General features: G+C 47.1%; 1 protein-coding gene across 3 annotated transcripts in view; it reads left to right on the plus strand.

The window, feature by feature from the left end:
* The window catches only part of hmcn1 (hemicentin 1), a 92923-nt gene that overhangs the window by 36574 nt on the left and 43989 nt on the right, over positions 1 to 12360 (plus strand). For all 3 annotated transcript variants that reach the window (XM_064332124.1, XM_064332126.1, XM_064332125.1), the window contains exons 18-28: positions 2312 to 2439; positions 3100 to 3244; positions 4534 to 4646; positions 6797 to 6956; positions 7772 to 7943; positions 8955 to 9082; positions 10664 to 10936; positions 11032 to 11127; positions 11405 to 11599; positions 11679 to 11809; positions 12167 to 12314. In XM_064332124.1, the coding sequence (XP_064188194.1) occupies positions 2312 to 2439; positions 3100 to 3244; positions 4534 to 4646; positions 6797 to 6956; positions 7772 to 7943; positions 8955 to 9082; positions 10664 to 10936; positions 11032 to 11127; positions 11405 to 11599; positions 11679 to 11809; positions 12167 to 12314 (1689 nt within the window). The remainder of the gene's footprint in view (positions 1 to 2311; positions 2440 to 3099; positions 3245 to 4533; positions 4647 to 6796; positions 6957 to 7771; positions 7944 to 8954; positions 9083 to 10663; positions 10937 to 11031; positions 11128 to 11404; positions 11600 to 11678; positions 11810 to 12166; positions 12315 to 12360) is intronic.

The following is a 12360-nucleotide window of genomic DNA, read 5'->3' on the forward strand; positions in this document are numbered from 1 at the left end:
AATAGTTAAAAAATAATGTCAATAATTGTTCATTTCACATTGTCTGCTTTGCTTTGCTACAAAGATAAAGTCATATGTTCATTGGTATTTGGCTCTTTAAAACAAAACACTGTAGGAGTACAGCTATGACTGTTTGCATGCACAAACACATTAGTAAAACAAACATTTTTTCCCCAGAAATGTTATTTCAATTATTTTCTTTCAATTGAAAGCAGATCCTCCCATTGGGTCTGGCAGCACAAAAAGGTAGCCAGAATGTGAATTATATATTAATATACAGTGAATTCATTTTGAAATGCAGGAATATCCATCTTGCTGTGAACTATGTCTTTTAAACAGGTTGGCAGCATGTGAATAGTCAAAGATGTCATATTTGCTGAATAAAATGCAAAGATTTAAAATTCAAAGACTGGGGGAAATGAATTATCTGCTTTTCCAGATGTGCATGAGGGTTTTGGTTTGATATTTCTTCATTTGCGTGTGCTAAGGGTCGATCAACCATGTGGAAGAATCTCTGGTATGCGCACAATCCTGCAGTCCTGTATCTTTAGGAGGTGATCAAAGCCAAGGAGCCAAAAATATTCTTCCAAGTTTGTGTTTAGTATTTATGATCTTGTGTTTTGGGCCGTCTGTCCTTTCTCTGGCGCTTTGAAAGCAGCGACAGGGGAAACTGCATTGGAGTCACTCTTGGCCCTCCGGTCTCCGTGGGAGTTTCACAGCCTCATTAACTTCTTAACTGCCCTGTAGGCCAGGGAGTGCACGGCCGTATGTAGGCTAAAGGTCACACAGCACAGGGCCCCGCTTGGCCAACTCTTACCCCTGTCCTGACCGACAGTCAGGCCTCAAGCCTCTATGCAACTCGACAGCTGTCGTGACATATTGTAAAGATGCAATATGGGAACTTCTACCACTTTCAGAGAGTGAGCAATTGAAATGGAGGTGAAACTATTTTACAAAGACCTGCTTTTATCCCCAGTTCACCCCGATTTGTATGAAGTGACTGTATCTGTATAGCATGGATCATCCCTTTTTGTCCGTGTGTTTGTTTGAGAGTGAAAAAAACACGAGGAGCTCTTTTATCGGAGCCATGCTGGGCTTAGTCACATTTCTGGGTTCAGTCATAATTCTCTTTCATCTCTCAACATTTATGATGGATGGCCTGCATTGTTTGGCATTTGAAGATGTTCTATGTGGTGTGCGGTTGATGAAGATGTATGAAAATATGCGGCCTAGAATGAAATGTTGAAATTGCGACTGAAACAATTGCTAAGTGCGTTCATAGCAGCCCTTGATCAGTGGGATAACTTATGGCAGCCCTTATTCTCTGTACTGTGTATGCACTCCAGATGTAGTCTCTTCCTGGGCGGCCTGGGCCTAGCAGATCTCCCATCGCAGAACAGGAGAAATATCATTGCTTGGCCCTGACGAGGAATTGGTCCTCAGAAAGCCTTGAGTCGTGGTTTCTCCAAAAGTGTTCAGTGTCCAGTAGGCGACCGTCCATGCGTCCAGGAGCACAGCGGCTTTGATTGCGCCCATTTTTGCTAATCGCCAGCCAGAGGGTCATTCGGAGGGGTCTGAGGTTTTCCGAGCCAGTGCTGTGGCTCATGGGAGAAATGTAAATACAACACAGTGTTTATAGCAACCAGGCAAGTGACGCCGGGGCTCCTCTTGGAGAGGAGATGTGGAAACCATATGGGGCTGAGAATGAGCGCAGCATGCCATAAAACACAGGGCTCCAGAGGAGTCACCGTGAAGGGGAACCGTGGACAGGCTGGGAGGGAGGCAGGGCAGCCCTGGGGGAACTCGCTGGAGATGGAGTAGACCCCCAGCTGGGAGAACTAGTGACGGGAGGGGGGCGGGTGTACGGGGTGGTGTTCTCATACGGGCCAAAGTGCTTAACCCTCCGGAGGGGCCCTCCGCCCACACGTGCACAAGCATGTAAATCATCCACTCCAAAACGAAGACCTTCCCAGCCTCACTCGGGGGTGCACAGAGCTAATAGACTCAGAAAGCGAAGCCGCCCCCGCCTCGTGTAGCTCCCCTGATGTCAGCACAGAGGAGTGAGATCTGGAGGTTCCCTTCGACGGCGCATTTGAAGCATTTGAACCTCGCCCGAGGCCCTCACGTGAACATCTGGCCACTGAGGCTGAATTAATTTTTATTACCATCGTGGCTCTCTCCATCATGATAGATAAATCAGAGCCCTGTAGACTGTTGTTTAAGGTGCTTTCGTGACAGCTCAAAGAGATCAAGTGCGGCTGCAAAGCTCAGTTGCACCAAGCTGAGGAGCTCTCTGTCTGTGCCTTTTCAGTGTCTCCTGTGATTGGCATCAGTCCGAGCGTGGTCAATGTGGTCGAGGAGCAGCAGGTGACCCTGTCCTGCGTGCTGCTGGCAGGGAATCCACTGCCAGTGAGACGCTGGCTCCGTAACAATGGTCTGGTAAGAAAGCAGCGGTTGGATTTACACAAAGAGACCCATAGAGTACTCAAACACAAAGATCATGCACACTTAAAGAAATTCTGCTCACACACAGTTTCATCTACAGTGCTTTCCCTTATATGTCTCTCATGTTACAGCTTGACAAAAGGCCCTATATAAATGCAATACATTATTATGCAACGCATGCAATAAATGAAAACTATGCTACTGTGGTTGAAACTGCCGCCATTACAGCCTCATGAAACAGTATGATATCTGATGTAGCCTCAAAAAGCTGTGCTGAACTGGGAGATGAGGTGTGACCTCAAATGGTCAGTATGTCTGCATAAGTGTGAAATTGAGAAATGTCGTTTATGATTCTCCAATAACTACTTTGCTCTGCATTCTGTTCTACCTGAGTCATGTGATTTAAAGACTATACTGAATGTTAAACTAACTTTTTTCTGGCTTAGTATCTTATCCTTTCTACCTCTGCAATGAAAGTTTTGATTTGTCACTTCTACATTGTGCTGAATGAGCTTCATGGTAAAACACTATTGTCTAATGAACCACTTGCACCTCACACTTAGTTGTGTGGATGAAAGGTCTGGTCTGTGTTGATAAACTGAATGAGACGAATCTGTTGTAGGACGGGCTGAATTGAGTTGTTTCTATGCCCAGGTCAGTCCCAGCCCCTACGTGACAATCCGACGGGACGGCAGCCTGCACATCGAACGCGTGCGGCTGCAGAATGGCGGCGAGTACACCTGCCTGGCTCAGAACGTCGCCGGATCCAGCAACCGCACTACCGTCGTCAACGTTTTCGGTACGCAGCAGCCCTAAGTGAACCTCTGTTTGGACCCCACCCATGCCCTGCCCTAAAAAAAGCAAAAAAGGTGCCCCTTCAGCACTCAGCAGCCAGAGCAGGAATGACGATCAGGCTGCTGGGGGCGAGGAGGAGGAGGGAGGGAGGGGGAAGTGGCACTTGCTAAAATACACAAACTCCCAGCTGTGCTCGTTCTGGCACTCTGCTCCCTGTGTTTGACTTATATAACAGGCCTGTATTTCCTCTGTCATTGTAGTCATCATCAGTAGGATTGTCTTACTTTATTACTGCATTTAGAATTTCATATACTTACAAAAACTTGAATCAGTTGCATAGGGTGGGACACTGTTGAGGAATGGGTGGATGAACTTTCTCTTTCCATTGAATACACTTGGCAACCAAGTAGCAGGTCTGGCTTAGCACAAATTGGTTCTGACAAGCAAAAATGGAGAGTACTTGGAAGATCAAAAGCAACACTGCACTGCTGTCTTCAGTATATAGCAACAATGATAATGAGATGCATTGGCAGCCAGCTTGTTTGCTGAGGCCATAAAAGAACACAATTGTCCATGTAAAGCGTTGCGTAAAGCTAAGGGCTAAATCGCTAATTGTACCTTAAACCCTGGCGGATCACAAGGGCCGATCCAAGTTTCCAGTACTAATGGCTTCGGCAGATGTCCCTCTACTTATTGTGCTTATTAATAAAACAGATAGCAAGAGCAGGGAGGCAGAGAAAGGATACCTTGAGGTGTGGAGCCAAAAGCTGCATCAGCCATTCAGACGCCAACCGAAGACCACTAACTTGCGGAACATGAGCTGCAGTGGACAATGGTCGCACCGTCAAATAAATCATTTGATCGCGGTGGATGCAAAAGATAGCCAATTCTGGAAAGTAGGTAGTCGGTATTCTGGAAAATGGGGAGTTGGGGACCAGAGAGAAAAAGAGACAAATGGGATGGTGTGAGTTTCCGGAAGCATCCATCAAATGATATTTCCTGCTGTCATTAGTATTCAGTGCACGCCCAGTGGAGTTTTGCTGTCAGCTTTATGTATGGCCTACAGAGAGGTTTGGTTGGAGAGCTGCAGCACAGTGGGGGTGAGAGTGTGGGGGGGGGGGGCGCGCTTTGGGCCACTTTTCCTTATTCCAACTACGTATGCTCAACCCCTCACAATCTGATAACACTGAGCGCCTGAAGAAGAATGCTGAGCAGAATATTCCAGAAGGGAAAAGAAACTCTTTGGAGTGTTGGATGCTTCCCACTGTAATGACACCTTGTTTTTTCCTCCAGTGCCTCCCAGTATCCAGCATGGTCCACAGGTCTTCAGCACCATTGAGGGGATGCCCATCTCCCTGCCCTGCCGTGCCAGTGGGGTGCCCATTCCTGCCATCACCTGGTCCCAGGTAAAGAGTGCGAGTCCGTCATGGTTATTCTGGGCTCTGTACCGTGTACTGTATGTCCTCCTGTGGCACACATGGCCCAAGCGTATTCTCTGTTTCTGTAGTAGGTTTGTCTTAGTTTATTTTATAAGTTCTATTCTCCCATTTACCATTTTTAAAAAAAAACTATTTTGGTGAATTTTGGGGATCTTTTCCCCTTTATTTTATGACATTCATCAGATAGTCGTATCCAAGAAACTTACTCAAATTGCATTTTTACATACAATCCAGTTAAACAGCTGGATATTTTTACTGAAGCAATTTGCGTTAAGTGCCTACTAAATTGTACAACAGCAGTGCCCCAGCTGTGAATCAAACCTACAACCTGTCAGTCTAGTTCCCTAACTAATATATTGTTATGACCCTGTATAAAACAACACTATAAAACAAGCACGGAACTGTCCAGACCCACGGCGCAACTCACTCCCGCAGACACATTTTAGCTGGCACTACCTGCGCATGCGTCCTACTATACGAAGCACCGCCTGCGCATGCGTCCTGCAAAACGTCCCTCAAAGGTTGTCCGTGAGTGAGTGACTGAGTGACCACAGTATATATAACTTGCTCTCTGTGAAATGATTTTTAATAATTCCTTTTTTGAGAGTGCTACAGCAAATACGTACATCCATCAATAAAACCTCAGTGTAAGCGCTGTTAAAAAGCGCCAGACAGAGTGGCCGTATATATATTGCTGGTATTTAATTGGGCCTGGCTTGACCCAGTACCCACACCTTCCTGGTTTCAGGGTACACATTCTCTCTCTCATCCACTGTAACATGTTAAATGTTACCATAGATATCTGTGAATTAATCTTTTTCCTTTGGAGACTAAAATGATCTGGAGAATGGCTTGAAGAGTACACAAACTTACATAGCACTGCTGTGTACTCACCAAAGACCCTGTGAATGTATATTTGACTGAAGAGAATGGCTGTTGTTGATTCTTCTCAGTAATTGTCAGAGCTACAGTAATGCTGTCATGAGTGATGTACATGCCTGTAAGAAATTACAGTCTCAGTATTGTATGACGTGTTTGTCACGTGCAGGAGACTTATACAATACAGACTGCCAGTTTCAGAAAAGCAAAATTCCTTGTGTTCTATACAGTGTTAAACAGAGGTCAGTGTACATTGGAATACTGGAATATGCTGTAAAAGTTGAAAGCATTGCACAAGAACCCATCACCTTTTATTGCAGTATCTGCGCTAGAACTGTCTGCCAATATATGTTCAAAAAATGCATGCACAAATGTAGCCTGTGTCCATAGCAGTATTCTGGACCGAGTTTTGGCTTCGGTGTTTTGAAAGCATTGGTGCATGCAAGGAAAACTGAAATCTTTGGCAGGCACACGAAATCAAAGGCAGTAAATTTAAAATTTGAGAAGCAGTATGGAATGAAGTCATCGTGTCTCATTTAAATGGCATCACAGTAAATGTCCCACACCCACGCAACGCATACTTTTCTTGCTTCGAGACCTGTGTAAAAAAAACTTTTCCAGAGCTTGACTTTGACATGGCGTGAGAGCGCAAGAACATGGTCTGAGACCACGGTTACTGTTCCATTGCAACACCCGTGTCTTGTAATACATTTTTATCACTGTTCTATTTCCAGCTTTGGGTGCTGCAATGACAGTGGCAGAAGGCAATAGCCAGCAAAAGCCTTTAATCTGCTGCAGGAAGTTTGTGTGGCACTGCAGGAATGTGTTTTTCTCCTTTAGTAAGGACAAATGTTTCAGTATTAAAGTGAATGGGACTTCTGGGGCAAATGAAACCCAACCCTGTTAATAGGTTCTGCAGCAGCTGCTGAATTTTGATGCCTTTGCCCTTGTTCTTCAGTATGATGTTTTTATTTCATGCGTAATGACTTGTTGGATTACAAAACAAGCCGCTTCTCCAGATGTAACAACGTGTGAATGACTCCATTCCATTGTAGTGTCAGTGTCAGTCAGGGAGCTAAGCAGCAAGGGGTGTGGACTTTTGTGCTGTGAGCAAAGAAACCCACCCACTCACTTTGCTTTCGGTTTGACTGTCTTCTTAAGTTGAGAACGAATAAAGACCTATGATTCCTTTGTGTGTATGTGTGTGTGTGTGTGTGGGTGGGTGGTGCTCATTGCAGAGAGGGGATCTGCTGGATCTCAGTGGTCAGGCCTTCACCCTGGAGCAGGATGGGAGCCTGCACATCGCCTCGCCCAGCGGGAGTGAGTCTGGCGAGTTTGTCTGCACTGCCACCAACGCTGCAGGCTACAGCACCAAGAAGATCCAGCTCACTGTGTACGGTACGGCACCAACCCTTACCCCCACCACCATCTAACCTACAGCTGACTCTTACCCCCACCACCATCTAACCTACACCTGACTCTTACCCCCACCACCATCTAACCTACACCTGACTCTTACCCCCACCACCATCTAACCTACAGCTGACTCTTACCCCCACCACCATCTAACCTTCACCTGACTCTTACCCTCACCACCATCTAACCTACAGCTGACTCTTACCCACACCACTGTCTAACCTAAACCTGACTCTTACCCTCACCACCATCTAACCTACCCCTGACTCTTACCCTCACCACCATCTAACCTACACCTGACTCTTACCCTCACCACTATCTAACCTACACCTGACTCTTACCCCCACCACCATCTAACCTACACCTGACTCTTACCCACACCACTGTCTAACCTACAGCTGACTCTTACCCCCACCACCATCTAACCTACACCTGACTCTTACCCTCACCACCATCTAACCTACAGCTGACTCTTACCCTTACCATCTTACCAACACCACCATCTACCTAAAACTAGACACAAGTATACAAATTACACCTGCAGGAAGCCTTTCGCTCCTTTGATACATCCCTCTGTGGTCTGCTTCTTCTCAGCTTCAGTTGCAGTCCTGCAGTGCAACTGACTGCCTTTTCTAAATTAAGATTAATTGACTTTGCATTAGATTCTGTCAGACTTTGTGGGAGTCTAGGCTGAGCTTTGTTAGCAATTAGAAGCACTGTGCTCTCTGTGCCACATTTACATCCTTTGTGAGGACCTCCATGTCAGGCCCTGTGTTTGTGTGTGTGTGTGTTTGTAGTGAGACCACGGGTGGTTGGAACCCCAGATGGTCAGGACAGCGCAAGTGGACTGGTGGAGGTGTCGGTAACCGCAGGGGAGGACGTTACCCTTCCATGTGAGGTCCAGAGTGTCCCACCCCCCATCATTACCTGGGCCAAAGAGCGACAGCTCATCTCCCCCTTCTCTCCGAGGCAAGCCCCACCCTTCCATTGCTCCCTTTCCCTCTCCTTGTGCATGGGGCTTCTACTGTACACACGACACACTGCAACATCTATAGCTGTAGAATGACCCTGTGCGCTATTTTCATCTGATAGTGCAGCGAACAGTAAAGCTCCTTGTGAACCGATACTGAGAGGATGAGAACCTGAGAAGACAAGTCACTTTGTTGACATAGCTCTCATTGAGGCTTTCCCATAGGCTTTCAGGTCTTTACCAAAAATAACTGTGAACCATTGGGAAAAATCAGAAACCATTTTTTTCTGCCATTGCATTTGGCTGGAGATAAATCTCGCCGTTCGTGTCTCCGAGTGTGGATTTTGGACTTATGCTTCAAATTGCGTCCATATGTTTGGTAGGGTGTGCTAAACTGAAGTCAGCCTTATCCAGGCCTTCCAGGGTCTATGTCAGCTGCACAGTGAAATAAACAGTGTAGCCGAGCTCCTGGCAGCGCTGGCAGCCGGTAGAGAGGTGTGGTGGGGTGAGCGAGCGCATGCGGTCGGCAGGTTTGAGCGCCGATGAGGTCACTCTTATATCGGCTGAAGACGTGGAGTTTGCATTCAGCGTGCTGCACGGTGAAATGTGGTTTTGAGTTTTAACAGGTGGTCCCGCACTTTTACAGTGTTTGTCAGAACCAGCAGCGGGGCTTCTGATCTGGGACAGAGTGCTGTGCTGTACGATTTGCCATTTCATACATCATGATATCTGTTTCAGCCTGTAACAGCTGCAGTCACTAAAATTACATGGATTCATTTGTAGAAACTGGTGAAGCATAAAACTTAAAACCATGCATTTTGTGATTTTTTTAAATTTTTGTTTAAATTCATACCTATTTTTCCCCTGGGGGAGCAAGTGCTTGTGGTTTAGCTAAAATTACTGCGCAATTAAAACCTTGTCCTTTCAATTACCATCAGCGTTGAATGCGCAGGTGGTGTATAATCGTGGTACAGACTCCGTGATAGCCGTGTGCGTGCTTTTCCCTGCAGGCACTCCCAGCTGCCCTCGGGGTCCATGAAGATCCTGGAAACCAGGGTGTCAGACAGCGGCATGTATCTGTGTGTGGCCACCAACATCGCGGGGAACTTTACTCAGGCAGTGAGGCTGAGTGTCAACGGTAAGAGTGCACGTGGGCGCGTCCCGGTGTCCGCACACTTCCATAACTCCCTTCACATCTTATCTCAGCCAGCTATGTCTGTCTTCCCTCCAAGCCGCTGTGGCTTTCATCCCCACACTGAAACTTCTTAAAAATAGTGTCTCTCAATGCAGTCAAAGTTTTGGGGGGGAGGGCAAAATTATTTTTTTTAGGGCGGTTACCAAAACTGCAAAATATGCAGAGGGAGGCAGCAGACCTGAAAGAATCAGTCTGGGCTTCCTCCCTCTCCTTCAGCGTTACCGTGATTTATTTTAGCAAAATAATCAGAAACCATGCTGGCAAAACCACCATTCATCTGGGCACAGGTTCCATAAGGTCTTTCAGCAGGCTGTGGCCTCATTCCTCAGTCACACCTGAAGCAGTCTTTATAAAATAACAAACTCTGCCAGAACCTTCTCAGCTCACACCTACCAAGTCTGTACATCGGGGTTCATCAAAAGCAGCCCGGTCAGAGACGACCCAATTAGCCCACTTCACTCAACGGCAAAGCGAAATCTGAACAGCAGAATCTTTGTTCATGAGTTCCAGAGGCACACCCTCAGTTCCCTGCTTGGCCGTTAATCTGCTCATTCCCGTATCACTAAAGGAAAGGCCATTTTTAATGCAAGTTTTAAATCGGACTTTTTTTTGCTAACAGCTGCTGGTGCAATATGTTTATTTGTGCTACGGTATATGACGTACTGCTATTTGGAATGTAATTCAAAGGCCAAAAAAGGTGAAGTCATCACACCCCATTGCTACGTGTTGTGTTGGAACGCGTTGTCAGACATGGGGTTATGGTAGAAATAAATATATGACACCAGGGAAATGATTAAAGCCATTCCAGTTACACTAACTGGAATAATTTTGCTGCCGTAAAAGAAAATTAAGTAAAATAACAGCTTAGATTCTAACCGCATCACATGAAATATTTTCACATCATTAGAAACGTCTGAAGACTGCAGTTAACATTCAAATTATAATAATCAAGAAATGAGTCAGTTGTGTTTTTTGGTCCAGACATGTAAAACAGGATTATGCTTTCCAGACTTTCCAGGGGAACTCCTAAAGGAGTTTAGAAAATAAATTGTGCACATCACAAAAAAGTATAAAACAAATGCTAACACCTTGCCCTTACAGAATCTATGGGAAAAACAAGAAAAATAAGGGAGCGATGATCATAGTCAGTGTCAACAGTGTCCGGCTGCCCTGCACAGTTGACGCTAACATCGTGTAGGGGAGGGAGGGTTTCAGTGCTCCAGGATGACAGCTGCTCTTTGTGTGTGAATGATCAAATCTCATTTAGCTGCATATGAAGTGCTTTCCTCGAACTCATATCCGGGTGGCTGACATCACATGCTTCTGAGGAGAGAACGTGCTGCTGTGTTCTTCTGAATCGAAAGCAGAGGTTTCAGCAGTGAGGGCTAATGAGGACAACTGGGCATTCAAAATGTGGAGAAGAAGGGGAAGTGAACCCAACGGGCTCTGGTCAGGTGGATGTTTTATAATAGCAGATCCAGTCGAAATAGTTCTGGCTTTTGAGTGCCTGCCAAATTCTTTCAGTGCCACCGAGCATCCAGGCTGGCCCTCGTGTGATGAAGGTCCAAGTGGGACACCCCGTTGACCTGCCCTGCGTGGTTCGGGGGGTGCCCGAGCCCACGGTCACCTGGCTGAAGGATGGCGCCGCCCTGCTGGTGGACGGCTCCCAGTACAGCGGCCTCCCCGACGGCACGCTGGCCATCGCCCAGGTGGGGCTGTCGGACGCGGGGGTCTACACCTGCGTGGCCCGCAACGTGGCCGGACGCGACGAGGCGCACGTCCAGCTGCAGGTCCAAGGTGCGTCCCCGCCGCTCTCCCGCCGCTCTACCGCCGCTCCCGCGTAACAGCAGCGAGCGTCGGCGCTGACTGTGTCCCCTCCGTTCTCCCCCCAGTGCCCCCTGTCGTGGAGGAATCCGAGCCTCCTTTCAACAGCCCCCTGCAAGAAAGAGTGGCCAACCAGCGGATCGCTTTCCCCTGCCAAGCTAAAGGTGAGGCTGCGGCATTGTAACGGCAGGTTTATCTGACAATGAAAAACAAAGACTGCTGTAACTAATAAGGGTTCAGTGTTTCAAATAAGGATGTTTCCGTTTATTACGACATACAGAACATTCTTTGATAACGACAGCTGTACATAAAGTGCAGGTGCCTAGGACCAAATGCTTGCCCATTAATTAGGGCATGAATGGATGTAATTATTCTAGCATGTGTAGCCTGGTCTTGTTTGTGCTCAGTGGCTCTGAATGGCTCTTCGCTGTTGAACTGCAGGAACCCCAAAGCCGGTGATCAAGTGGCTGAGAAACGGTCAGGAGCTGACCGGTAACGAGCCGGGCGTGTCCATCCTGGAGGACGGCACCCTCCTCATCCTGGCCTCCGTGTCTCCCCTGGACAACGGCGAGTATGTCTGCGTGGCGGTCAATGACGCTGGGACCACAGAGAGGAAGTACCAGCTGAAGGTCAACGGTGAGCGCTCACGTGACAAGTCTCGTTTAAGTCAGCTGTTGTGGGACTGGTTCTTGACCCCTCCCGTCTGTCTGTGCAGTGCCTCCGGACGTACAGGATAGCCAGACTCCGGCTAATGTGTCAGTAGTGTTGCATCAGCCCACCACCCTGCTGTGTGAGGTCACAGGAAGTCCCACCCCAGTCATCACATGGTACAAAGCAGGAGTGCCTGTAAGTGTGACTGCTCACATTCATGATTCATATTTGTCTATAGTCAAATCTAATTTGTCATATTGTTACTGTAGAGTGGCTCTTATTGTAGATATCTCATTGCCACTCACATTTCCTCCATAGCTATATGCTTCAGGGTCGCTGTGTAAAATGACTTGAGAAATCAATTCATGAAGGAGTGACAAATTAACATACTTCACATACGTATTAGAGCTTCTCACTGAACAAAAAAGATTCAATAAATTGGCTTATTTGAAATGAGGTATAATTGACACATAATGACAGTGAGCAATGTTTATGAAAAACAGATCCAGAGGCAGTGCGTTCTGGGAAGTAACTTGCTTTTTCTGGCCACAGGTTGTCCCCAGCAGCTCAGTTCAGATCCTGCAGGGCGGGAAGACTCTCAAGCTCCTGAGAACGGCCACAGCTGACGCCGGTCACTACAGCTGCAAGGCCATCAACATTGCGGGCAGCACAGAGAAGGACTTCCACCTGGACGTACTGGGTGAGACTGCGGAGGGGCTCTTCCTGGCTGTGGGGGTTTACTTGCA

This window comes from Anguilla rostrata, chromosome 4 (genome assembly GCF_018555375.3).
Source record: "Anguilla rostrata isolate EN2019 chromosome 4, ASM1855537v3, whole genome shotgun sequence".
Lineage (NCBI taxonomy): Eukaryota > Metazoa > Chordata > Actinopteri > Anguilliformes > Anguillidae > Anguilla > Anguilla rostrata.